General features: G+C 45.0%; 1 protein-coding gene across 1 annotated transcript in view; it reads right to left on the reverse strand.

Moving 5' to 3' along the window:
- KDM8 (lysine demethylase 8) overlaps nt 1-25,266 on the reverse strand; it is a 402,374-nt gene that overhangs the window by 369,672 nt on the left and 7,436 nt on the right. Inside the window, exons 5-7 of the mRNA XM_063143412.1 lie at nt 24,341-24,490; nt 23,728-23,820; nt 20,315-21,426 (exon numbers count right to left, since the gene is read on the reverse strand). Of these exons, the coding sequence (XP_062999482.1) occupies nt 21,262-21,426; nt 23,728-23,820; nt 24,341-24,490 (408 nt within the window). The 3' untranslated portion in view covers nt 20,315-21,261. The remainder of the gene's footprint in view (nt 1-20,314; nt 21,427-23,727; nt 23,821-24,340; nt 24,491-25,266) is intronic.

The following is a 25,266-nucleotide window of genomic DNA, read 5'->3' on the forward strand; positions in this document are numbered from 1 at the left end:
GCTGCATAGCAAAGAGACAAACAAAAGCTGAAAGTGCTTAACTCTAGGTCTTCTCCCAAAAGAAGATCTGTGCCCAATTGGGTGTGACAAACAGGCCTGTGACAAACAGGCTGAAGGGTTAAGAGTGCACATTGAGGTTGACAGAGAGACAGGGAATATCGCAGCACCTTAAATGAGTTCAAGTCCCCGGGTCCAGATGAATTGCATCCTAGGGCATTGAAAGAGCTAGTGGATGGACTCTCAGAACCTCTATTATCTTTGAGAAATCCTGGAGAATTGGTGAAGCACTGGAAGGGAAATGTCCCTATCTGTAGAAAGGAAAATCCGGGGAATTATAGACTGTTCAGTTTGACATCAATACTTGGGAAGAGTCTAGAGCAGTTTATAAAACACTTGATCTATAAGCACCTTGACAGTAATGCAGTGATCCCCACCCAGAGAGCTTCGGCTATGGGGTGGTATATAAATGTAATAAAATAAATAAAATCACTAGAAGGCAGCATGGATTTGCAAAGACCCAGTCCTGCCAGACTAAATATGTTTCATTTTCTATTGAATAACTTCCTTAGTAGATTGTACAAATGCTGTGGACATAACTCAAAAGAGTGCTCATCAATGGCTCCTCAGAAGACTGGGAGGTATTGAATGGGGTTCCACAAGGCTCACTCTTATACTCTTCATTTTATTTATTAATGACTTGGAGAAAGAAGCAGGGGGAATCCTTACCAAACTTGTAGATGCATAAAACTGGATGGGATAGCTAATACCTTAGATGATACAAAGAAAATTCAAAATGATCTAGATAGATTAGAAAACAGACAAGTACAAAGTTATTTATGAAATCAAATGCACAGGTATAAAATGGGAGGATATGTGGCTTGGCATTAGTGTGTGTGAAAAGCATCTTCCAGTTGTAGTAGGTCAGAAGCTGAATATGAGTCAGCAGTTTGATGCAGCTGCAAAAAATGGCAAATGCAATTTTAGGTTGCATCAATGGAAGTCTAGTTTCTAAATTACAGGCAGGAATTGATCCACTCTACTCTGCACTGATCAGGCCTTATCTCGAATACTGTGCCCAGTTCTGGCACCACACTTTAAGAAGGATTTAGAGCAACTTGGAACAAGTTCAGAGAAAGGCAACAAAGATGTTCAGGGACAAGAAACAAAGTTCTACGAGGAAAGATGGAAGGAACTGGGTATGTTTAACCGTGAGAAGAGTGAGGGGAGAGAGGATAGCATTTTTCAAATACCTAAAGGGTTGTTACACAGCAGAGGGCCACAACCTATTCTCTCTCATCCAAGCCTGCAGGATGCAAAATAATGGACTATCATTTGAAAATCAGGGGAAATGTCTGAATGATGAGAGCAGTAAGACAATGACCTGGTTAGCACAGCAGGACAGCCTACTGTAGAGAAGAGCCATGCTGTCTATCTAGTTCTGCATTCTGTTCATACAATGGGCAACCGTCAACCAGGAACACAAAAACAGATGAATGTAACAGCACCCTCAAGCCCATGTTCCCCAGGACTGGTATACATAACTTTACTGCCTCATACTGGAGGTAGCACATAGTCATCAAGACTACTAGCCATTGTTAACCTTCTTCTCCATGGTTTTATCTAACCTTTTAAAGCCATCCCAATTTGTGGTTGTGACAAAATCGCTTGTTGTGTTAATCTATTTTGTTGTATTAATATTAATGTATTTAGTTTTGCAAGAAATGTATGTCCAGATAAGAAAGGGTTAGATGTGTATAAAATTATGAATCATAGAATCATAGAATAGCAGGGTTGGAAGGGGCCTACAAGGCCATCTAGTCCAACCCCTGCTCAATGCAGGAATCCACCCTAAAGCATCCCCGACAGATGCTTGTCCAGCTGCCTCTTGAAGGCCTCTAGTGTGGGAGAGCCCACAACCTCCCTAGGGAACTGATTCCACCGTCGCACTGCTCTAACAGTCAGGACGTTTTTCCTGATGCCCAGCCGGAATCTGGCTTCCTTTAACTTGAGCCCGTTATTCCGTGTCCTGCACTCTGGGAGGATCGAGAAGAGATCCTGGCCCTCCTCTGTGTGACAACCTTTTAAGTATTTGAAGAGTGCTATCATGTCTCCCCTCAATCTTCTCTTCTCCAGGCTAAACATGCCCAGTTCTTTCAATCTCTCTTCATAAGGCTTTGTTTCCAGGCCCCTGATCATCCTGGTTGCCCTCCTCTGAACACGCTCCAGCTTGTCTGCATCCTTCTTGAATTGTGGGGCCCAGAACTGGATACAATACTCTAGATGAGGCCTAACCAGGGCCAAATAGAGAAGAACCAGTACCTCACGTGATTTGGAAGCTATACTTCTATTAATGCAGCCCAAAATAGCATTTGCCTTTCTTGCAGCCATATCGCACTGTTGGCTCCTATTCAGCTTGCGATCTACAACAATTCCAAGATCCTTCTCGTTTGTAGTATTGCTGAGCCACGTATCCCCCATCTTGTAACTGTGCATTTGGTTTCTATTTCCTAAATGTAGAACTTGGCATTTATCCCTATTAAATTTCATTCTGTTGTTCATTCCACCTCCCTTTCTATTTCTTCTGTTCTTTTTGAACAAGTTATATCCTTCAATTGCTATATTCCAGTCATGGGAGTCATCCCACCAAGTTTCAGTTATACCTATCAAGTCGTATTTGCCTTCATGTAATAAGAGTTCAAGTTCATTCTGTTTGTTTCCCATGCTCTGGGCATTAGTATATAGACATCGAAGACCATGTGTTTTATAGTCTGGCTTTGTTCCTACATTGTTGCGGACACTATTTTGGGGCGCTTTTGGAGCTGTTCTCTGTACTGTGGTGCATTGGCCTTCATCCATTGTTGCCTCGAAATTTACGTCTCCCGCCCCCGTAAGATTCAGTTTAAAGCCCTCCTGTATGGTGTGGAGAACATGGCTAGGGAGTAAAAGCTCTACCGGAAGAATGAGTCATGCTGTGAAGCTAAACTGTGGGAGATTCTTCATACAGCACATAAGCTATGGAACTGGCTACCACAAAATGTAGTAATAGCCATGAATGTGGATGGCCTTAGACAAATCCATGTAGGATAAGGCTATCAGTAGCTACTAGTCACTACCTGCCTTAGGGAAAGGGAGCAGCATCCCTTGGCATCTATGACCCCCCTGGAAAAAGTGAAGTACAAGCTGAAGGGGAAGGATTGCAGTTTGAGATGGATAAACAAATGGTCAAGGAACACCTAATTTCTTTGAATGAGTTCAAATGTCCAGGGCCCAATGAACTGCATCCTAGATTAATAAAGGAGCTGGCATAAGAACTCTCAGAACCACTGTCTATTATCTTTGCGAAATTATGGAAGATGGATGAAGTGCCGGACAACTGGAGAAGGGTTAATGTCCCTATCTTCAAAAAGGGCAATAATAATTATAATAATTTTAATAATATATTTATTTATTTGTTACCCGCCTCTCCCTCTGGATCTAATACATTATTAAAAGCAGCACACCATTAAAAAGGCATCTTAAAATTCAACTTGGTAGTCCTGCCGGAAGAGATCAGTCTTTATGGCTTTCTTAAATTCTGTAAGACTGTTAAGTTGACAAATCTCTCCTGGCACGTCATTCCATAATCTAGGAATGGCAGAAGAAAAGGTCCTCTGGGTAATAGTTGTCAGCCTTGGTTTTATTGACTGGAGTAAATTCTTCCCAGAGGACCTGAGTGTGCGGGGCGGATTGTACGAGACAAAGCGATCCAGCAGGTAGCCTGGACCCAAACCATGTAGGGCTATAAAGGTGATAACCAACACTTTATTATTTTTAGTAGGGATGTGCTCCGCTTCTCCTCGGAGCGGAGAATCAGGAGCGAATTGGCCTGCTCCGCCTTGCCCAGAGGCGGAGTAGAAGCGAACCGGGGTCCTGGAGAAACATGGCGAAGAGAAGCGGCCATAGGCGAAGCGCTTCTCTTTTCGCGGAGTGATCTGCCCGCCATTTTGGATAATTTCGCCCATAGGATTGCATTGCGGAAAAGATTAGGGGATAACTGTGTTGTTTTTAAAGCTATCTTTCTGAAATTTCGTGTGCTTAGAGAGTCGTGGCTGGGGGTCATTTTGAGCCTACTCTCAGCACTCTGCGTGGTGCGGTTCGCTTGCTATAATTTTTTTAAAAATAGGGTAAAAAAAGCGGGAGAGGTACCTTTTTGAAGTGCTGAGAGGCAGATTCAACTCCCAGTCATGATCACATGATGAAGCATCCTCCAATCCCAAAGTTGGAGGAGGGGATAGGCAAAACGGGATACTTAGTAACTTGGGATACTGGGAAACTTCTCTTTCTTAGTCTGAACTGACTTTTCCCAGTGTTTTTTAAAACAGTAGCCCCACCAAATGCACAAACACAACCTGAAATCATATACTAAGCAAGTAAATAACAGATAGGAAACACAGCACTGCTACCCACCCTAACCTTGGTGAACAACTGAATAGATGTGGTACAAGGGGATGAGGTCCCCTAGGGCATGTGGATGTGCCCAGTGCACTCCTGCCCTTGGAGGGTCATCAGAGCCCTCCAAAGAGTAACCCAGTGGAGAGATTGGAGAAGCTAATGCCTGTCATGAGTTGAAGTGACAGGTAGCTTCTTAAAGACTGGTACTTACTTAGGGCCAGTCAAAAATTGGCATATCCCCCTCCCCCTGGGAACATCCACTTTCCTCTTACTGGTAAAAGACAGACATAGCCTTTTTTAAAAAAATTCTTCTTGTTGTTTGTTCAGCAACACTGCTGCTTTTAATTCCACCCCTCCTTTGTTTGTTTTTTTATTTATTCCATTATATATATATACACTCCATAGCCCAAGCTCTCCTGGTTTTTCCTCTTCAGTGAAGTCAGGCAGGCTTTCATTGTGGTTCAACTCCTTATTGTTGTTGTTGTTGTTATTATTATTGCTATTAATATTAATTAGTACTGCTATTATTAATGTTACTATTGTTGTTGTTGTTTAATAATGGCTGTGATCACAGTGCAGTCAATCAACTCTGAAGCAAGGATCACAAAGCTTTACTCTTATCCTCCTAGCCTCCTAGTTATGGGATGCAAAAGAAAAGGCATCTCTCTGTGCTGCTCCCGCCTCACAGGGATGGTTTGCATTACTGGCTTTGAAACTATCCTTGGCTCACTTCCTTGTGCCCCCAGAAATGTCTGCTGCCTGCCTGCCTTCCCCCCGGGGTGCTGCTGTGGTGGGGCATCTGCCGGGACTGACTCCCCCATACTAGATCTATGGCATATCTCTGCCTGGCTCTCTGCCCGCCTGTCCTCCTCCTCTGTGACCGCCTCGCAAGGATGGTTTGCAATGCGTTACTGCTGGCTTGGATTACTCCTTGCGCCCGCCTCGCAGGGTTGGTTTGCAATGTGTTACTGCTGGCTTAGAAAGAAACAACAAGCCATCCTGGTCTCACTTCCTTGCGCCCGCCTCGAAGGGTTGGTTTGCAATGCGTTACTGCTGGCTTAGAAAGAAACAAGCCATCCTTGGCTCACTCCTTGCGCCCGCCTTGCAGGGTTGGTTTGCAATGCGTTACTGCTGGCTTAGAAAGAAACAAGCCATCCTTGCCACACTTCCTTGTGCCCCCAGAAATGTCTGCTGTCTGCCTGCCTTCCCTCCCTCCTCCCCTGCCTGCATTGCAGGGATGGTTTGTGTGTGTCTTGCTTTGACTCAGGGGATAAGTCCTTCCTGTGCTCACTTAGACTTTTTGAAGTTCCAAATAAATTTTTCAAGTGTGGAAGAAGATTCATATTTAGGTTTATCTACTCCCCAATTCATGGCATGTTGGGATTTCCTTTGAAATGGCCCCATTGAGCTGTCTGCAGCTTTAAATCCCTGAGATACTGGGGTGTCTGATTTTCAAAAATTCCCCAAAAATCAGGGGAGGCTTGGATTGGCTTGAATCATAGAATCATAGAATAGCAGAGTTGGAAGGGGCCTACAAGGCCATCGAGTCCAACCCCCTAAAGCATCCCCGACAGATGCTTGTCCAGCTGCCTCTTGAAGGCCTCTAGTGTGGGAGAGCCGACAACCTCCCTAGGTAACTGATTCCATTGTCGCACTGCTCTAACAGGAAGTTTTTCCTGATGTCCAGCCAGAATCTGGCTTCCTTTAACTTGAGCCCATTATTCCGTGTCCTGCACTCTGGGAGGATCGAGAAGAGATCCTGGCCCTCCTCTGTGTGACAACCTTTTAAGTATTTGAAGAGTGCTATCATGTCTCCCCTCCATCATCTCTTCTCCAGGCTAAACATGCCCAGTTCTTTCAGTCTCTCTTCATAGGGCTTTGTTTCCAGACCCCTGATCATCCTGGTTGCCCTCCTCTGAACACGCTCCAGCTTGTCTGTGTCCTTCTTGAATTGTGGAGCCCAGAACTGGACGCAATACTCTAGATGAGGCCTAACCAGGGCTGAATAGAGAGGAACCAGTACCTCACGTGATTTGGAAGCTATACTTCTATTAATGCAGCCCAAAATAGCATTTGCCTTTCTTGCAGCCATATCACACTGTTGGCTCCTATTCAGCTTGCGATCTACAACAATTCCAAGATCCTTCTCGTTTGTAGTGTTGCTGAGCCAAGTATCCTCCATCTTGTAACTGTGTCTTTGGTTTCTATTTCCCAAATGTAGAACTTGGCATTTATCCCTATTAAATTTCATCCTGTTGTTTTCAGCCCAGCACTCCAGCCTGTCAAGATCACTTTGAAGTTTGTTTCTGTCTTCCAGGGTATTAGCTATCCCACCCAATTTGGTGTCATCTGCAAATTTGATCAGCGTTCCCTGCACCTCCTCGTCCAAATCATTAATAAAAATGTTAAAGAGCACTGGGCCCAGGACTGAGCCCTGCGGTACCCCACTCGTTGCCTCTCCCCAGTTTGAGAAGGTTCCATTGATAAGTACTCTTTGAGTCCGATTCTGTAGCCAACTGTGAATCCACCTAATAGTTGTTACATCTAGCCCTTGAGTCTTGGCATGCATGTGTATAAGTGCATCAGGTGTCATGGTGCCTAACTTGAGGTTTCTAACGTGAAAATTGACGGAGATATAGAAAGGGGTGTTTGAATTGGGGTTAGGGGTGCTACGTTGGAGGTTAAAGCCCCCCCCCCCCAAGTCAGGGGATGATGGAATTTGCTTGAAACTTGCCATGAATGCGGATGTGCCTGCTTCCAAGTTTTTATCTGTCAAAATGTTGGAGAACAGTCCGTGTCTGAAAATGGGGTGTCTGATTTTCAAAAATTCCCCCAAAATCAGGGGAGGCTTGCATTGGCTTGAGTCTTGGCATGCATGTGTATATGTGCATGAGGTGTCATGGTGCCAAATTTGAGGTTTCTAACCTTAACAGAAAAAAAAGTTGTAGGCTTTTTTGGATTTCAATGCAAGCCTATGGGGGGGTGGAGCGGAGCTCCGACCCGGATCCGGAGCTTCGCAGCGAACTGGAGCGGACTATAGGTGGATCTGAGCGGAGCGGACCCGATCCGGAAGTTGCGGATCTGGAAGAGAAGCAGATTGGGGGGGGTCACACCCCTTATTATTTATTTATTTATTTATTTATATAGTGCCATCAAGTTTTCATGGTGCTGTACAGAACAAAATAAAACACAATACAAAACACCCTGCCATATGGTTTACATTCTAAAATCACAGTAACAAACAAGCAGGGAGGGGAAAGGCCAACTAGCATGAGGGACAATAAAATAAATAAAAACTACTATTGTCACACTACAGATTATAAGCTTTTGAGAAAAGAAATGTTTTCAAATAAGATTTAAAAACTGATCGATGTCACGGTTCGCAAATGCGCTGGAAGAGAATTCCAGGCATAGGGGGCAGCGAGCAAAAACGGGCGAAGATGAGCGAGAGAAGTAGAAACTCTTGGGCGAGTAAGAGACATAGGCCACAGCTAGACCTAAGGTTTATCCTGGGATCATCCAGGGTTCGCCCCTGCCTGAGCACTGGATCCCCTGTGTGTCACCTAGATGAACAGGTTTGACCCCTGTACGATCCAGGGATAAACCTTAGGTCTAGCTATGGCCATAGTGTTATTAGAGCGAAAGGTGCGAGCAGGACAGTAAGGTGAAATAAGAGATGAAAGATAGGGAGGAGCCAGACCATGACAAGCTTTAAAAGTCAAAAGGAGAAGCTTGTATTGAATTCCGTAGGAGATAGGGAGCCAGTGAAGGGATTTTAGAAGCAGGGTGACGTGATGAAAATGACGAGCCAGAAAAATAATCTTAGCCGCAGAATGATGAATGGAAACCAATGGGGAAAGATGAGAAGAAGGAAGACCAGTCAGCAGGAGATTACAATAGTCCAAGCGGGAAATAACCAAGGCATGAATGAGAGTCTTGGCGGAAGAGACCGATAAGAACAGGCGAATTCTAGAGATGTTATACAAGAAGAAACGACAAGACTTAGCTAGAGCCTCAATATGGGAAGAAAAAGAAAGTGAAGAGTTAAAAATAAAACCAAGACTACGAGCTTCCTCAACAGGATAGAGTATAACATTATTAACAGTGATAGAAAATGGGAGAAGAGGAGAGGGTTTAGGAGGGAAAACTAGCAGTTCTGTTTTTGCCATGTTTAGTTTCAGATGACGCTGAAGCATCCAGGCTGAGACATTGGTGAGACAGGCCAAGACACGATCCTGAGCATCGGAAGACAAATCAGAAGATGAAAGGTATAGTTGGGTATTATCGGCATACAGATGTTAATGAAGACTATGAGAATGAATAAGATTACCCAAAGATAATGTATAAAGAGAAAACAACAATGGACCAAGCACAGAGCCCTGTGGAACCCCGACTGAAAGGGGAAAGGAAGCAGATGAGAGGCCATTAGCCAACACGTTAAATGACCGGCCTGATAAATAAGAGATGAACCAGCCATAGACTGAATCTCGAAAACCAAGGTCGCAAAGGGAGTCCAACAGACGATCGTGATCGACCGTATCAAAGGTCAAGAAGAATAAGGACAGAGTAGAGGCCTTTAGACTTGGCAAGGAGATCTTTGCCCAGAAACTAATTGGCAGCAAGTGAACAGATTTTAAAAGTGGTGTAATGTGGTCATCCCTAGGTGTACTGGTGACTAGGGGTGTGCATGGACCCCCCGCTCCGCTTCTCTTCCAGATCCGCGATTTGCGAATTGGGCCACTCTGCCCTGCCTCGGCTCCGCCTATGTCCGCTCCGCTCCGCTGCGGAGCTCCGGATCCGGATCGGAGCTCCGGTTCCCCCCCCCCCCATAAGCTTGCATTAAGCTAAATAAGTATACAACTTTTTTTCTGTTAAAGTTGGAAACCTCAAGTTTGGCACCATGACACCTCATGGATGTGTACACACGCATGCCAAGACTCAAGGCAATCCCATCATCCCCTGATTTTTGAGGAATTTATGAAAATCGGGCACCCCATTCACACCCCTTTCGATAGCTCCATCAATGTGCACGTTAAAAACCTCAAACTCGCCACCATGATAGCTTATCCAGGGATACACATGCACGCCAAGACTCAAGGCAGTCCCATCATCCCCTGATTTTTGGGGAATTTATGAAAATCAGGCACCCCATTCACACCCCTTTCGATAGCTCCGTCAATTTGCACGTTAAAAACCTCAAACTCGCCACCATGATAGCTTATCCAAGGATACACACGCACGCGGAGACTCAAGGCAGTCCCATCATCCCCTGATTTTTGGGGAATTTATGAAAATCGGGCTCCCCATTCACACCCCTTTCGATAGCTCCGTCAATTTACACTTTAGAAACCTCAAACTCGCCACCATGATAGCTTATCCAGGGATACACACGCACGCCCAGACTCAAGGCAGTCCCATCATCCCCTGATTTTTGGGGAATTTATGAAAATCGGGCACCCCATTCACACCCCTTTCGATAGCTCCGTCAATTTGCACTTTAGAAACCTCAAATTCGCCGCCATGATAGCTTATCCAGGGATACACATGCACGCCAAGGTACAAGCCGATGGCGGCAGAGCCCGGTAAGGGACCAAGGGGGAGGGGGGCCTTACCTGCGTCTGTCCACGGTCCGTCGGCTTCTTCAATTGAGCCTGCGGTTCAACCAGGAAGTCTGGGCCGCAAGCAGGTAAAGGACGCAGGTAAGGGAGAGGAGGGTGGGGGGGGTTACCGGGCCCTGCCGCCGTCGCCGCATGGGCGACAGCGACAGCAGCAGGGCCCGGTAAACCCCACTTACCTTTCTGGCGGAGCTCTGGATCGTGGCGAAGGATCTGCCTTCACCTCGATCCTCTTCGCCACGCTCCGCCGGCCCCCCAATCCTCTTCGCCTCCGCCTTAAGGGCAGGCGAAGCCCCCTGCTCTGCTTCTAATTCGCCGGTCCGATTAGAAGCGGAGCACATCCCTACTGGTGACCAGCCTGGCTGCCATATTTTGAACTAGTTGAAGTTTCCAGACAAGGCACAAAGGTAGCCCTATGTAGAGCACATTGCAGTAGTTGAGCCTCGAAGTTACCAGCGCATGCACTACCATCTTTAGGTCTTCCGACTCTAGGAAGGGGCACAGCTGGCGTAACAGCCGAAGCTGATAGTAGGCACTCCTGGCCATCGCATCTGAGCTGTCGTTTGGAGCGACGGATCCAGAAGCACCCCCAAGCTGCAAACACAGTGTTTCAGAGGGAGTGTAACCCCATCCAGAACTGGTTGACACACTTCCAAACCCAGGTTATGGCCTTTGACAGCAAGCACCTCCATTTTGTCTGGATTCAGCTTCAGTTTGTTTTTCCTCATCCAGCCCATTCTAAGCATTCATTCAGAGGAGACACACTATCCTTAGATGACGCTGTTTTCGAAGGCATAGAGAAATATATTTGGGTGTCATCAGCATACTGATAGCACCCCACCCCATGCCTGGGAGGCAGCTGGGAACTATACAACAGTCTGACATCCCTGGAAATTTTTTGGATTAGATTATAAAGAAGTCAATCTGTAAGCACCTTGAAAACAATGCTGTGATTACAAGAAGCCAGCATGGATTTGTCAAGAACAAATGCTGCCAGACTAATCTGATCTCATTCTTTGATCTAGTAAGCTCCCTTGTGGACTGGGAATGCTGTGGACATAATATAACTTAACTTCAGCAAAGCTTTTGCCAAAGCACCACATGATATTCTGATCAGTAAACTAGTTATAAGTGGGCTAGATGTTCTATTAGCTATTAGGTGGATCCACAGTTGGCTACTGTCATGTGCCTGCCTGTTCCTTCTGGCATTCACACGTTCTGGCAAGCTGACACTAAACACTCAGTGAGACATCTTTTACTGAGGAAATCACACAGTAGACAAGCTACTGTGTTCAGAGTATCCGAAACACACTTAAAGCTGAACGATGGTTAGAAAGTTTTAGGCTCTTAAGGTAAACACTTGGAGGGTGGTGGTGAATAGGGTATGCCAATAACAGCTTTGAGCTTCTCCAGATGCCGCATACGCTGGCACCTCAAAGGGACATGGCCAATTTCCTAAAACAAAGTCCCAGGAAAGGTTGCTCTGAGCCACCAGAGCTGGGCAGAGAGATCCGTCACGCACTTGTCAATCTCAGCCTACCACTACTGAGCTGACCCCGGTACCATGACTTCAGGAAAGGTTAAGCCTCAGGCCCAGGAGTCCCATCCTTCTGCGAAGGACTGGGAACTCCTTGCCACCTAAGTCTGGGCATGAACACAGAATCCACAGCATATGCAAGTTCAAGTCTATGAAAAGCCTCACTACTTTTCATGGCACAGTTCTTAGATATCCAAAGTCCAAATAGCAAAGCATCCATGTGCAGAGTGCTTTCAAAGTCCCAAGCAGAGATGGAATCCAAAGCAGGAGGGAGGTCAGGTGTTGCGTCGAGAGATGAAACCTAGCAAAGCTTTGTCAGCTTTTCACCAGCATATAAGGCCTATTCAAAGCCACTTGACAGTCAAGTCCTCCGATCTGTAAACCAAACCCACGTGCCAAGAGGGTGGGATGTCACAACCCATGCCGAAGAATGGCCCCCACCTTTTCTAAAACACTCTGAAGTTCCCAGAGAACCAGCTGCTTCAAGGCTGAGGCAAAGGAGTGAACCAGCTACTCCCAGGAGAACTGCTTACAGAGATAAGCTTGCAGAGAACATTTGACATTCTCAAACCATTTCCTAATAAATCTAACCATTAGGTAAAAGGCCAGCCTTGTACCCATACCTGACAGCTACAGAATAGGACTCAAAGAGTGCTTATCAATTGTACTTTCTCAAACCGGGGGGAAGTAACAAGTGGGGACCACAGGGCTCAGTCCTGGCCTAGTGCTCTTCAACATTTTTATTAATGACTTGGATGAGGAGGTGCAGAGAATGCTTATCAAATTTGCAGACGACACAAAATTGGGTGGGATAGCTAATACCCTGGAAGGCAGAAGCAAACTTCAAAGTGATCTTGATGTGCTGGACTGAAAGCAACAGAATGAAATTTAATAGGGATAAATGCCAAGTTCTACACCTAGGAAAAAGAAACCAAATGCACAGTTACAAGATGGGGGATACTTGGCTCAGCAATACTACAAACAAGAAGGATCTTGGAATTGTTATGGATCGCAAGCTGAATACAAGCCAACAGCGTGATGTGGCTGCAAGGCCCGGACATCTTCTCAATCCTCCCAGAGTGCAGGACACAGCCTAACTGGCTCAAATTACAGGAAGCCAGATTCTGGCTTGACAGCAAGAAAAACGTCCTGACTTTAAGAGCAGTAGAACAATGGAACCAATGACCTAGGGAGGCTGTGGGCTCTCCCCGCCCCTAGAGGCATTCAAGAGGTAGCTGGACAGCCATTTGCCAGGAATGCTTTAAGGCAGATTCCTGCATTGAGCAGGGGGTTGGACTCAATTAGGGTGACCATATGACAGGAAAAACCTGGATTTGTTAGGATTTTTGGTAGCAAATTTGGGAAGGGGGGAATTATGAAATTTGAAGAAAAATCTATATTTCCCCCATCCTCCCCACCCAAAGGGCAGCTCTACTTTAATGGGAATTAACAAAAATGCTTCAGTCTCCGTCATTTTTAAAGATAAAGAGATAAAACTTGGCACCATGATAGCTCTTAGATAGGGCTTTAGCTGTGCCCAGTTTGAAGCAGATCCATTTCTTCATCCTTTGATTTTTAGGATTTTTTTTAACATTTGAGGTTTTAATTTTTTAAAAAACAACATAATTTTTAAAGGTAAAGAGATTGGTAGTGTGATAGCTCATAAGCAGGGCTTTAGTCATGCCAAGTTTGAAACAGATCTGTTTAGCCGTTGATTCTTAGGAATATTTTAAAGTTTGAGGGTTTAAAGTTGTTGTTTTTTAAACCCACTGGAGCCATATTCTTCAAACTCAGATCATCAAACCTCCTCCTTGGGGTCTTGCACCTTGAGCAGTTTCAGCCCTTGGCATCAAGGGGATCGCCAGTTTTTACCTAAGAAGTCCTGGGCAAACAGGGCACCTTTCCTGTTGCAGATTTGGTGGGCAGACAAGCACCTAGAGCTCAGCAGAGGTGAGGCATCCTCAGATCAAAATGTGGGAAAGGAGAGGTCAGTCAGAGCAGCGCACAGAGCAAAACAGAATGGGCCAGAGGCCTTTTTCTGAGTTCCACATCATGGGTAATGAAGGGTCATCCTTAGAGAAAAACTCTCATGACCCACAGTGAGGTGCCAGTCAAGAGAGAGTCTCTCAATTTTGTGGATGTCCTGTTGCTGCGGATGTTGGAACCTGGCATGTCATTGCTTTGCTACCCCTTCCCTTCCACTTCCCTTTGTTCACTTGTGAGCTAGGCTCTATCTGCACTGCTGGCATGCAATGCAGAATATTTTAAGTGTGTGCCAGAGAAAAATAGATTCACAGCTTTGGCTGTCTCTGTCTTAGAATTAGACTGAACACAACTCAAGAGATAGCTGTAGCTTAGCCCCGAGAGGCTGGCATGCCATAAAGAACCTTTTAAGAGTGTCTCCGTGTCTAGTGTTGGGTGCAGGCAGAGGTGGCTGGCAGTGTTTTTTTTTTTTAAAAAAAAACAAGTCACCAGATGCAACCAAGCTATAAGCAGTCACCCTACCCCACAGCCACTGGCAGGGGGAGGGGGACTGTTTGAGGCTGGAGACATTGGCTGGTTGGCATAAGGCAGAGAGAGGCTGAAGGCAACCCAGATGCTCCTGTAGTTTTGCGCTGAGAGGCTGGCTTGCCGCCTAGAGTGTTTTAAGAGTGCATCAGTCAAGTGTTTTTGTGGGAGGAGGTGGAGGAGTTTTTTAAAGTAAGAGCCACTGGACATGACCAAGCAATAAGTTACAATAAGCAACACCCCCAGCCACAAGTGTGCAGCTCGGCTTGAACATTGGGAGACTTTGGCAAAGAGAGAGGTTGTTTGAGGCTGGAGGCGTTGGTTTGGCTGCAATGACCTAGGCAACAGAGGCTGCACAGGCAACCCAGAGACACTTGTTGTAACTTAGTCCCACGGTGCTGGCATGCAACGCAGGGCATTAGAAAGAGGGTCTCAGAGTTGCATGTTTGTGCAGGAAGTAGTCAGTTCAAATGCCTGGATGTGCAAAGTGATGCCAATGCACAAACCTTGAGAAGTATGAATGGGTGAAGTAGTGTCCACCGCCCACATCACCCACCCTAATGTTAGAGTAGAAAAACTTGTGACAATCATACACACGTGGTGTTGTTTTTAAAATGAAATTTAAAAATAAAAAAGCCAGCCAACGAGTTGGCCTGCAGCAAGCCCCATTAACAGCAGCAGCAGCAGCTTGCAGCAGAGTAAGGATACAGTCAGAAAAGATATTTGAGGGAAAAGGAGGATGTATCAGAGTATAGCAAAAGCTACAAAAGTAGGAAGTGAAGTTAATTTCAGATACATTGAATGTCTTACTTAATTTCAGTGATTGTTAACATTAAGATGTTATGATTTGTCTTAATTGTGTGCTGTAAAATCAGATATGTGACAAAGGCTATGCTTGGGTGGGCACACCTGCTTGGTGCTGGACATGCCCCCTGGGGCTGGACATGTTGGTGGGCACGCCCCCTTGGGGGCTGACCATGTTGTCCTCCATTTTGGTTTCCAAAATATGGTCACCCTAGTCTTGATGACCTTACAGGTCCCTTCCAACTCTACTATTCTGATTCTATGAGAGCACCATCTTGGATGGGGAGGAAGGATTAGAGGGGTAGTGAAGCAGGCTTAAGCTAATTAACATCTGGTAAATAATAAACTTTTATTTTTCTGAATTAAATCTATGTACCATCTTGGTCTTTGTTTACACTACCTGATACATGAACACATAATAACCAGCACCCACTTCCCAAATTAGAAGGAATAGTGATAAATATGATGCACTTGGTGTTAATTGTCCTTCAATTCTCTTCTGAAGCCTAATCCGCCATCTCTCCCCGCCTCTCTGTCTGCTAACAACTTTGCCTCTTTTTTCAATGCTAAAATCCAAACTATCCGCTCTGATCTGGCCAGCTCTGCTCCTCTTCCAGTTCCTGTTCCTCATCTGTCAGCTCCTCCTGCAAATTTCTCTGCGTTTCCTTCGGTCTCTGCGGATGAACTGTCTACAATACTGCGCTCTTCGAAGCCTTCCACTTGTTCTCGTGATCCGATTCCTTCTCGCGTCTTTATTAATCTTATTCCTGCTATCCTCCCTTCCTTGCTACATATTATTAATCTTTCTCTGTCCTCTGGTTCATTTCCTTCTGCTTTTAAACATGCTACAGTCTCTCCCATTCTCAAGAAACCTACTCTCGATAGGCTATCACTGTCTAACTACCGACCTGTCTCTTTGTTGCCGTTTGTTTCAAAGATCCTGGAGCGTGCGGTCTACTCTCGCTGTCTTGACTTTCTTTCTAGTAACTCTGCTTTGGATCCATTTCAATCTGGATTCCGTCCTCTGCATTCCACCGAAACAGCCCTTACTAAGATCACCAATGATCTCCTTACTGCCAAGTCTAAAGGCCATTATTCCGTTCTTATTCTCCTTGATCTAACTGCAGCCTTTGACACGGTTGATCATGATCTTCTCTTAGATTCCCTTCATGACCTTGGATTTTGTGGCTCTGTCTATAACTGGTTTGCCTCCTATCTAGCAGGTCGCTCTTTCAGCGTGTTGACTAATGGCAGCTCGTCTTCCTCCTTTCCCCTTTCAGTAGGGGTTCCGCAAGGCTCGGTGCTTGGCCCGTTGTTGTTTTCCTTATACATGTTGCCCTTGGGCAAGCTTATTCAATCTCATGGTCTCCAATATCATCTGTACGCCGATGATACACAACTATATCTGTCATCTCCGGAACTTTCTCCTGATGTTCACGATCGTATCTCGGCATGTCTTTCAGATATCTCAGCTTGGCTGCTTCATCGTCGCTTGAAGCTTAACATGGCAAAGACTGAATTGCTTGTTTTTCCTCCTAAACCTTCTCCTCATCTCTCATTCTCTCTTACTGTCAATGATGTTACGCTTACTCCGGTCAAGGAAGCTCGTAGCCTTGGCTTTATCTTCGACTCCTCGCTCTCCTTTATTCCTCATATTGAGGCAGTAGCTAAATCTTGTCGATTTTTCCTGTATAATATTGCCAGGATTCGATCACTTTTGTCTGTCTCTTCTGCCAAGACGCTTGTTCATGCACTGGTTATTTCACGGTTGGACTACTGCAACCTTCTTCTCTCTGGCCTTCCTTCTTCTCACATCAGCCCGTTGGTTTCTGTTCACCACTCTGCTGCAAAGATCATTTTCTTAGCACGCCGCTCCGACCATGTTACTCCGCTTCTGAAATCTCTTCATTGGCTTCCAATTCACTTCAGAATCCAATATAAACTTCTCCTGTTAACCTTCAAAGCTTTTCACGGTCTAGCTCCTTCCTATCTCTCCTCTCTCATCTCACACTATTGCCCCGCTCGTGCTCTTCGCTCCTCTGATGCCATGTTTCTCGCCTGCCCAAGGGCCTCTACTTCCCTTGCTCGGCTTCGTCCATTTTCGTCTGCTGCCCCTTACGCCTGGAACGCTCTTCCAGAACATTTGAGAACTACAAGTTCAACCACAGCTTTTAAAGCTCAACTAAAAACTTTTCTTTTTCCTAAAGCTTTTAAAACTTGATGTTGTGCAGACTTCTACTGTTACTTTCTACTGTTAGTTTTTCCCTACCCTGTGCCTGCTTACCCTTCCCTGTACCTGTTGGCATTCTCTTCCCCTCCTTATTGTTTTACTATGATTTTATTAGATTGTAAGCCTATGCGGCAGAGTCTTGCTATTTACTGTTTTACTCTGTACAGCACCATGTACATTGATGGTGCTATATAAATAAATAATAATAATAATAATAATAATAATAATAATAATAATAATAATAATAATTGTGGCAGGGCAAAAGTTTGGCTAGTCAATGGGTACAGCTGATTTGGCAGTGGCATCCCACTCCTTTGGATTTATTATCCTCGGCATGAAGGGATAATAGGGAAAAGCCTAGGGAAAAGGAAGGGCAGGCATCACAGTGTCCACAATTACATCCTTTGTTAGCAAATTCCATAATTTAACTATGCACTGTGTAAAGTAGTACTTTCTTTTATCTGTCCTGAATCTCCCACCAATCACCTTCATGCGATGACCCGATTCTAATATTTTGGAAGAGGGAGAAAAATGCTAGCCTATCCACTTTCTCCACACGATGCATAATTTTGTACACCTCTATGAGGTCTCCCCCTTAGCCTCCTTTTCCCCAAGCTAAACAATCCCAGCTGTTGTAACCTTAACTCAGAGGGAAATGCTCCAGCCCTTTGATCATTTTAGTTGCCCCTTTTCAAGCTCTACATTATTGTCTTTTGAATTCTGGAGACCAGAACTGTACACAGTAGTCCAAATGTGGTCACAACCATAGATTTGCATAAAGGCAGTATGATATTGGCAGTTTTAACTCCAGCACCTTTTCTAGTGATTTCAAATCTCCAGGGCCCGATGAACTGCATCCTAGAGTAATGAAGGAGCTAGCGGAAGAACTCTCAGAACCTTTGTCTATTATCTTTGCAAAATCATGGAAGACGGGTGAGGTGCCGGAGGACTGGAGGAGGGCTAACGTTGTCCCTATCTTCAAAAAGGGCAAAAAGGAGGAACCTGGGAACTACAGACCAGTCAGTCTGACATCCATCCCTGGGAAAATTCTGGAGCAGATTATAAAGAAGTCAATCTGTAAACACCTTGAAATCAATGCAGTGATTACTAGAAGCCAACATGGATTTGTCAGGAACAAATCCTGTCAGACTAATTTGATCTCATTTTTTGATCGGGTAACCTCCCTTGTGGATTGTGGGAATGCTGTGGACGTCGTATATCTTGACTTCAGCAAAGCTTTTGACAAAGTATCACATGACATTCTGATTAATAAACTAGCTAAAAGTGAGCTAGATGGAACAACTATTAGGTGGGGTCACAGTTGGCTGCAGAATCGGACTCAAAGAGTACTTATCAATGGAACTTCTCAAACTGGAGAGAGGCAACGAGTGGGGTACCGCAGGGCTCAGTCCTGGGCCCAGAGCTCTTCAACATTTTTATTAATGATTTGGACGAGGAGGTGCAGGGAACGCTGATCAAATTTGCAGATGACACCAAATTGGGTGGGATAGCTAATACCCTGGAAGACAGAAACAAACTTTAAAGTGATCTTGATAGGCTGGAGTCTTGGAATATGAGCCAACAGTGTGATATGGCTGCAAGAAAGGCAAATGCTATTTTGGGCTGCATTAATAGAAGTATAGCTTTCAAATCGTGCGCGGTACTGGTTCCTCTCTATTCGGCCCTGGTTAGGCCTCATCTTGAGTATTGCGTCCAGTTCTGGGCTCCACAATTCAAGGACAAAGACAAGCTGGAGTGTGTTCAGAGGAGGGCAACCAGGATGATCAGGGGTCTGGAAACAAAGCCCTATGAAGAGAGACTGAAAGAACTGGGCATGTTTAGCCTGGAGAAGATTGAGGGGAGACATGATAGCACTCTTCAAATACTTAAAAGGTTGTCCTGCAGAGGAGGGCCAGGACCTTTCTTTTTATTCCATGACAGCTAAGTTTGCTCAAAAGATTTTGGTGAAGAATTCTTTGTAAAAGGTGTCTACTTTATTGACACTCTCAAAGAACTCTAAAACATTGGTGAGACAGGACTTATCTTTGGGGAAGCTGTGTTAATTATTTCAAAGCAGAGCTTGTGCTTCTATAAGTTTACTAATTTTATCTTTAGTAAGGCTTTAAGCCAATTTACCTGGAACAGTCATTAAGTTAACCTGCCTATAATTTCCCAGATCCCCCTGGATCCCTTTTTAAAAGCAGGAGTTAGATTAGCCATTCTCCAGTCTTAGGGACATGTTGCATATTTTGGTTAGAAGATCAGCAATTTCATATTTGAGTTCTTTGGGAACAATAAAACGGATATCTGGGCCCAGTGATTTATTTGCTTTCAATTCACCATTAAAGTTGAGAACTTCATCTTTTGTCACCACTCTTTGCCTCAGTTCCTCAGATTCTCTTCCTGAAAACATCAGTTCTGTTACAGGTATCTGTCCTATATCCTCTGCAGTGAAGACAAATGTGAAGAATTCATTCAGCTCCTCTGCAATCTCCTTGACCTCCTTCAGTACTCCTTTAACTCCATTGTTATCCAACAGTCTCGTTTTTTGCTTCTGATATTTTTAAGGAATCCTTTATTGTTGGCCTTGATATTGTTAGCAATATACCCTTCAAAATGCTTTTATTTTATGCATCTCTTATTGTCTGCTTGCATCGCCTGCTCCTCCTTTTTGTTTTCCTCACTTGGGCAAGACTTATATTTTTTGAAGGAATCCTTTCCTCTAAGGGCTCGTTGACGCTGCTCAACAACCATGCCCTTGACCTCTTAGAGTTGGTGCTGCCTTTCTTAACTTGTGGTATACATTTTAGCTGAGTTTCTACTATTGTGGTTTTGAGTAACATCCACACATTTTGAAGAGATTTGACCCTCTTGACTCCCCATTTCAACTTCCTTTCCACCAGTTCTCTTAACTGAGGGAGTTTCCTCTTACTGTGATAGTGTTGGGAGTTCCTGGGCAATTTTCCACTTAAATATATATTAAATCTGACAGCACTATGGTCATTGTTTCCAACTGGTTCAACATTCATTTTGTAGTAGGTCCTTCCAACACCATTAAGGATTAAATCTAGGGTTGCCTGCCCTCTTGTTGGTTCCATGACCAACAGTTCTAGGGCATAGTCGTTTAGGGCATCAAGAAATTTAACCTCTTTGTCATGGGTGGGGGTAATTGAAGTCACCCAGGATTACAACACTTCCTCATTTGCAGGCCTCCTTGATTTTGTTTTCCATCCCAAGGTCACCCTGAGCATTTTGGTCTGGGGGACAATAGCATGTTCCTAGCACTAAAATAGTTTTAGGGCCCTGTATTGTCACCCACAGCACTTCTGTGGAAGAGTCTGCCCTGTTTAGGTGCTCTAGTCCACTTGACTTTATGCCCTCTTTGTGATGTACAGAGCAACACCGCCCCTAGTATGGCCTTCCCATAGAATTTATATCAAGGGATGACCATATTCCACTGGTTCTCTCCGTTCCACCAGGTTTCTGTAATGCCCACTATGTCCAGGTTCTCTTTTGAAACCAAGCACTCCAATTTTCCCATTTTGGCTCGGAAGCTTCGAACATTTGCATAGAAACATAATTCACCCATGGGGCTTGGGTGCCCAGCTTGCCATGTTTTCTGAACCCGGTGGCATGAGCTAACTAGACAACGCTGGAATAACTTACGGCTTATTGTAGGGTTATTTGAGGATTGTCTAACCTCAAACAATTCCTGCTGCCTCGCTTCGCAAGATATGACAACCCATAGCATGCAGGGCCTGCATGGGCGCCATGCAAAAATGCCACCTGCAGGCACCCAGCACAATGTAGCTAGAGGTATTCAAGCAGATACTTTTAACTGAATTTTTGAACTGAGTAGGGGGTTGGACTTGATGGTCTAAATAGTCTCTTCCAACTCTAAGGTTCTATGATTCTAGTACAGAACAATACGACTGAAATGTTACTATATACGTCGTCTTATTCTGATACAAATTTTAAGAGATCCATTTAATAACGCCCAAAGAGGGACAGGTCTGTGCTACTGCCTTTGGTCTTAATCACATTACTTTAAGTCCTTAACAAATCCCACTGGTTGACACCTTTATTTGCCTTACTTGAGATGACTGAGCAGAAGAGTTATCTGCTCCCAAGTAAAACTATGACCACCAAAAACTAACAGAGAAGCTAGTGTTCATGGCCCGTACATAGTGCCAGTAGCTAGCTGGGATAAACAGAACCTGACCAGGGCTCAATACACAGGCTTGAAATGCAGTTGCTTTAAACTTGGGAAATTTCACTAAGTCGGGATCTTCCACATCCACCTGGAAAGGAAACAGAGGACTTTGTTATTATTTATCTATGTACTTGGTGTTTTACAAAGAATAAGAATACTAGTCTAAAGAAGCTTAGAATTTAGAAGGTAACAGAAAGATGCAGAAGATGCAGAGGGTAATGGGTAAATTCATAGAATCATAGAATAGCAGAGTTGGAAGGGGCCTACAAGGCCATCGAGTCCAACCCCCTGCTCAATGCAGGAATCCACCTTAAAGCATCCCTGACAGATGGTTGTCCAGCTGCCTCTTGAATGCCTCTAGCGTGGGAGAGCCCACAACCACCCTAGGTAGCTGATTCCATTGTCGCATTGCTCTAACAGTCAGGAAGTTTTTCCTGATGTCCAGCCGGAATCTGGCTTCCTTTAACTTGAGCCCGTTATTCCGTGTCCTGCACTCTGGGAGGATCGAGAAGAGATCCTGGCCCTCCTCTGTGTGACAACCTTTTAAGTATTTGAAGAGTGCTATCATGTGTCCCCTCCATCTTCTCTTCTCCAGGCTAAACATGCCCAGTTCTTTCAGTCTCTCTTCATAGGGCTTTGTTTCTAGACCTCTGATCATCCTGGTTGCCCTCTTCTGAACACGCTCCAGCTTGTCTGCATCCTTCTTGAATTGTGGAGCCCAGAACTGGACGCAATACTCTAGATGAGGCCTAACCAGGGCCGAATAGAGAGGAACCAGTACCTCACGTGATTTGGAAGCTATACTTCTATTAATGCAGCCCAAAATAGCATTTGCCTTTCTTGCAGCCATATCGCACTGTTGGCTCATATTCAGCTTGTGATCTACAACAATTCCAAGATCTTTCTCGTTTGTAGTATTGCTGAGCCAAGTGTCCCCCATCTTGTAACTGTGCATTTGGTTTCTATTTCCTAAATGTAGAACTTGGCATTTATCCCTATTAAATTTCATTCTGTTGTTTTCAGCCCAGCACTCCAGCCTATCAAGATCACTTTGAAGTTTGTTTCTGTCTTCCAGGGTATTAGCTATCCCACCCAATTTGGTGTCATCTGCAAATTTGATCAGCGTTCCCTGCACCTCCTCGTCCAAATCATTAATAAAAATGTTGAAGAGCACTGGGCCCAGGACTGAGCCCTGCGGCACCCCACTCGTTGCCTCTCCCCAGTTTGAGAAGGTTCCATTGATAAGTACTCTTTGAGTCCGATTCTGTAGCCAACTGTGGATCCACCTAATAGTTGTTCCATCTAGCCCACTTTTAGCTAGTTTGTTAATCAGAATGTCATGTGGTACTTTGTCAAAAGCTTTGCTGAAGTCAAGATATATGACGTCCACAGCATTCCCACAGTCCACAAGGGAGGTTATCCTATCAAAAAATAAGATCAAATTAGTCTGACAGGATTTGTTCCTGACAAATCCATGTTGGCTTCTAGTAATCACTGCATTGATTTCAAGGTGTTTACAGATTGACTTCTTTATAATCTGCTCCAGAATTTTCCCAGGGATGGATGTCAGACTGACTGGTCTGTAGTTCCCAGGTTCCTCCTTTTTGCCCTTTTTGAAGATAGGGACAACGTTAGCCCTCCTCCAGTCATCCAGCACCTCACCCGTCTTCCATGATTTTGCAAAGATAATAGACAAAGGTTCTGAGAGTTCTTCTGCTAGCTCCTTCATTACTCTTGGATGCAGTTCATCGGGCCCTGGAGATTTGAACTCATTCAAGGAAATTAGGTGTTCTTTGACCATTTGTTTATCAATCTCAAACTGCAATCCTGCCCCCTCAACTTCTGCTTTACTTTTTCCAGGGGGGTCATAGACCCGCTTTTGGGGGAAGACCGAGGCAAAGTAGGAATTGAGCACTTCAGCCTTTTCTTTGTCATCTGTTATCAATTGGGGAAGAATATACATCTGTTGCAGTTACACATACTTAAACTGCAATGTCATCGCCCCTGGCTTTCTCTCCTGCAGATGCTGGAGACAGAGCGCCAACTTTGGGGGAGATCCGCTCTTAAATGCCCCCTCCATTCCAGCTTCCACTGTTCTTTCTGAAGCAGGGTGGTGGTGGTTGAAAGGCCAAAGCATGGACAGAGCATGGTAGGCTACACAGTATCCAAAGCAGGGAAATGAAAATCTGGGAGGAAAGGAGCAGCACACCGAGCTTAGGAAATGCCAGAGCATGCTGAACATACCATAGGATGGCCCTGTTAGGCTTGGTCATGGGGAAATGGGCACAAGGGAATCATGCCAAGATTTCATGGGGAATTTTGTTTATTTTCAAAGCTATGGTAGAATAACTGAGCAGCTTTTCTGAAGCACTCAGCATGAGTCACGCACCTGGCTGGTGTTGTGAAGGATGTGGCCTTCATATGGATACAGCTTTTCAGATTGCTCGGGAGAATACAAGCGGATGTATTTCTGTCCCATGACCTGGAGGTGGGAAAGATAAAGATCTCCTTGCCTATCATCCAAAAAGCTCAACTTTGCTGTTGATCATCAGGCTAACATGCCATCCCCTGATGTTCCAGTGTTGTCTCTGCTGGTGAGTACAGAAATGGAGCTAGATGGGTTAGCGCTTTGCCACTCTGTTTTGCAGATGAGAGTTACACAACACAAGACTAAACAAACATCCCTCTCTTCTCACAAGCTTGTAGGCCAGCGATAGGAATCCATGTCATCAGAGGGGCCTGGGGTGGGTGGGGAACAGGCTTATTGTTTCATGACTCCAAGCACCCCATCACTGCTTCAGTCGAGCAATATGCTCTTATGATCAGCACCTTTAGCCAGATCTCTGGATGTGGAGATCTCCCCTTTGATGACTTCAGGAGGCACATTTCCTGCCTGCAGACCAAGACATTCTCCCCCCACCCCACGAATTACACAGAACCACTGTTGTGTGTCCCACCCCCCCATTTTTTTGCAGTCTGATAAGAAGATTAGGAGGACAAACCTGAACCAAGAAATTCTGCTGTGGGTCCTGATGAAGAGGTGAGATCGTCCCAGCTGGGCCAAACCAGGCATTAATGGCAATGTCATCTTCATCTTCTTTTCCCAGGCAGCAATAGTCAGGGATGCCAATATCCTCCTTCAGTTCTGGGATCTGGAAGCAGATTGGTTAGAAATCTGCTTTCTCAATTCTCCCAGAGTGCAGGACATGGAATAATGGACTCAAGTTAAAGGAAGCCAGATTCCAGCTGGACATCAGGAAAAAAATCCTGACTGTTAGAGCAGTGCGACAATGGAATCAGTTACCTAGGGAGGTTGTGGGCTCTCCCACACTAGAGGCATTCAAGAGGCAGCTGGACAACCATCTGTCGGGGATGCTTTAGGGTGGGTTCCTGCTTTGAGCAGGGGGTTGGACTCGATGGCCTTGTAGGCCCCTTCCAACTCTGCTATTCTATGATTGATTCTATGATTGATTGAAAGCCAGGAGTGTTCTGTTTAGCCAACATAGAGCAGATGTATGAAGAGTCCACACATACATACCCAGCAAATCTTCCCTGCCAAGTGCAAGGGGCATCTGCCTGCACTAACTAGACATTTATTTATGATATCTGCTCTGCCTTTCCTAAAAACTGCCCAAGACGACTTACAACAGAAATCCCACTATAGAACAAAATGTCAGTAACAATATAGAAACTTCCTGACTGTTAGAGCAGTACAACAATGGAACCAGTTACCTAGGGAGGTGGTGGGCTCTCTCACTCTAGAGGCCTTCAAGAGGCAGCTGAACAGCCATCTGTCAGGGATGCTTGAAGGTGGATTCCTGCATTGAGCAGGGGGTTGGACTTGATGGCCTTATAGGCCCCTTCCAACTTTACTATTCTATGATTCTAGAACAGATCTATCGATCGATCGAACAGGGATAGCAGACGA

The sequence above is a fragment of the Elgaria multicarinata genome, chromosome 17, assembly GCF_023053635.1.
Source record: "Elgaria multicarinata webbii isolate HBS135686 ecotype San Diego chromosome 17, rElgMul1.1.pri, whole genome shotgun sequence".
NCBI classification, from domain to species: domain Eukaryota; kingdom Metazoa; phylum Chordata; class Lepidosauria; order Squamata; family Anguidae; genus Elgaria; species Elgaria multicarinata.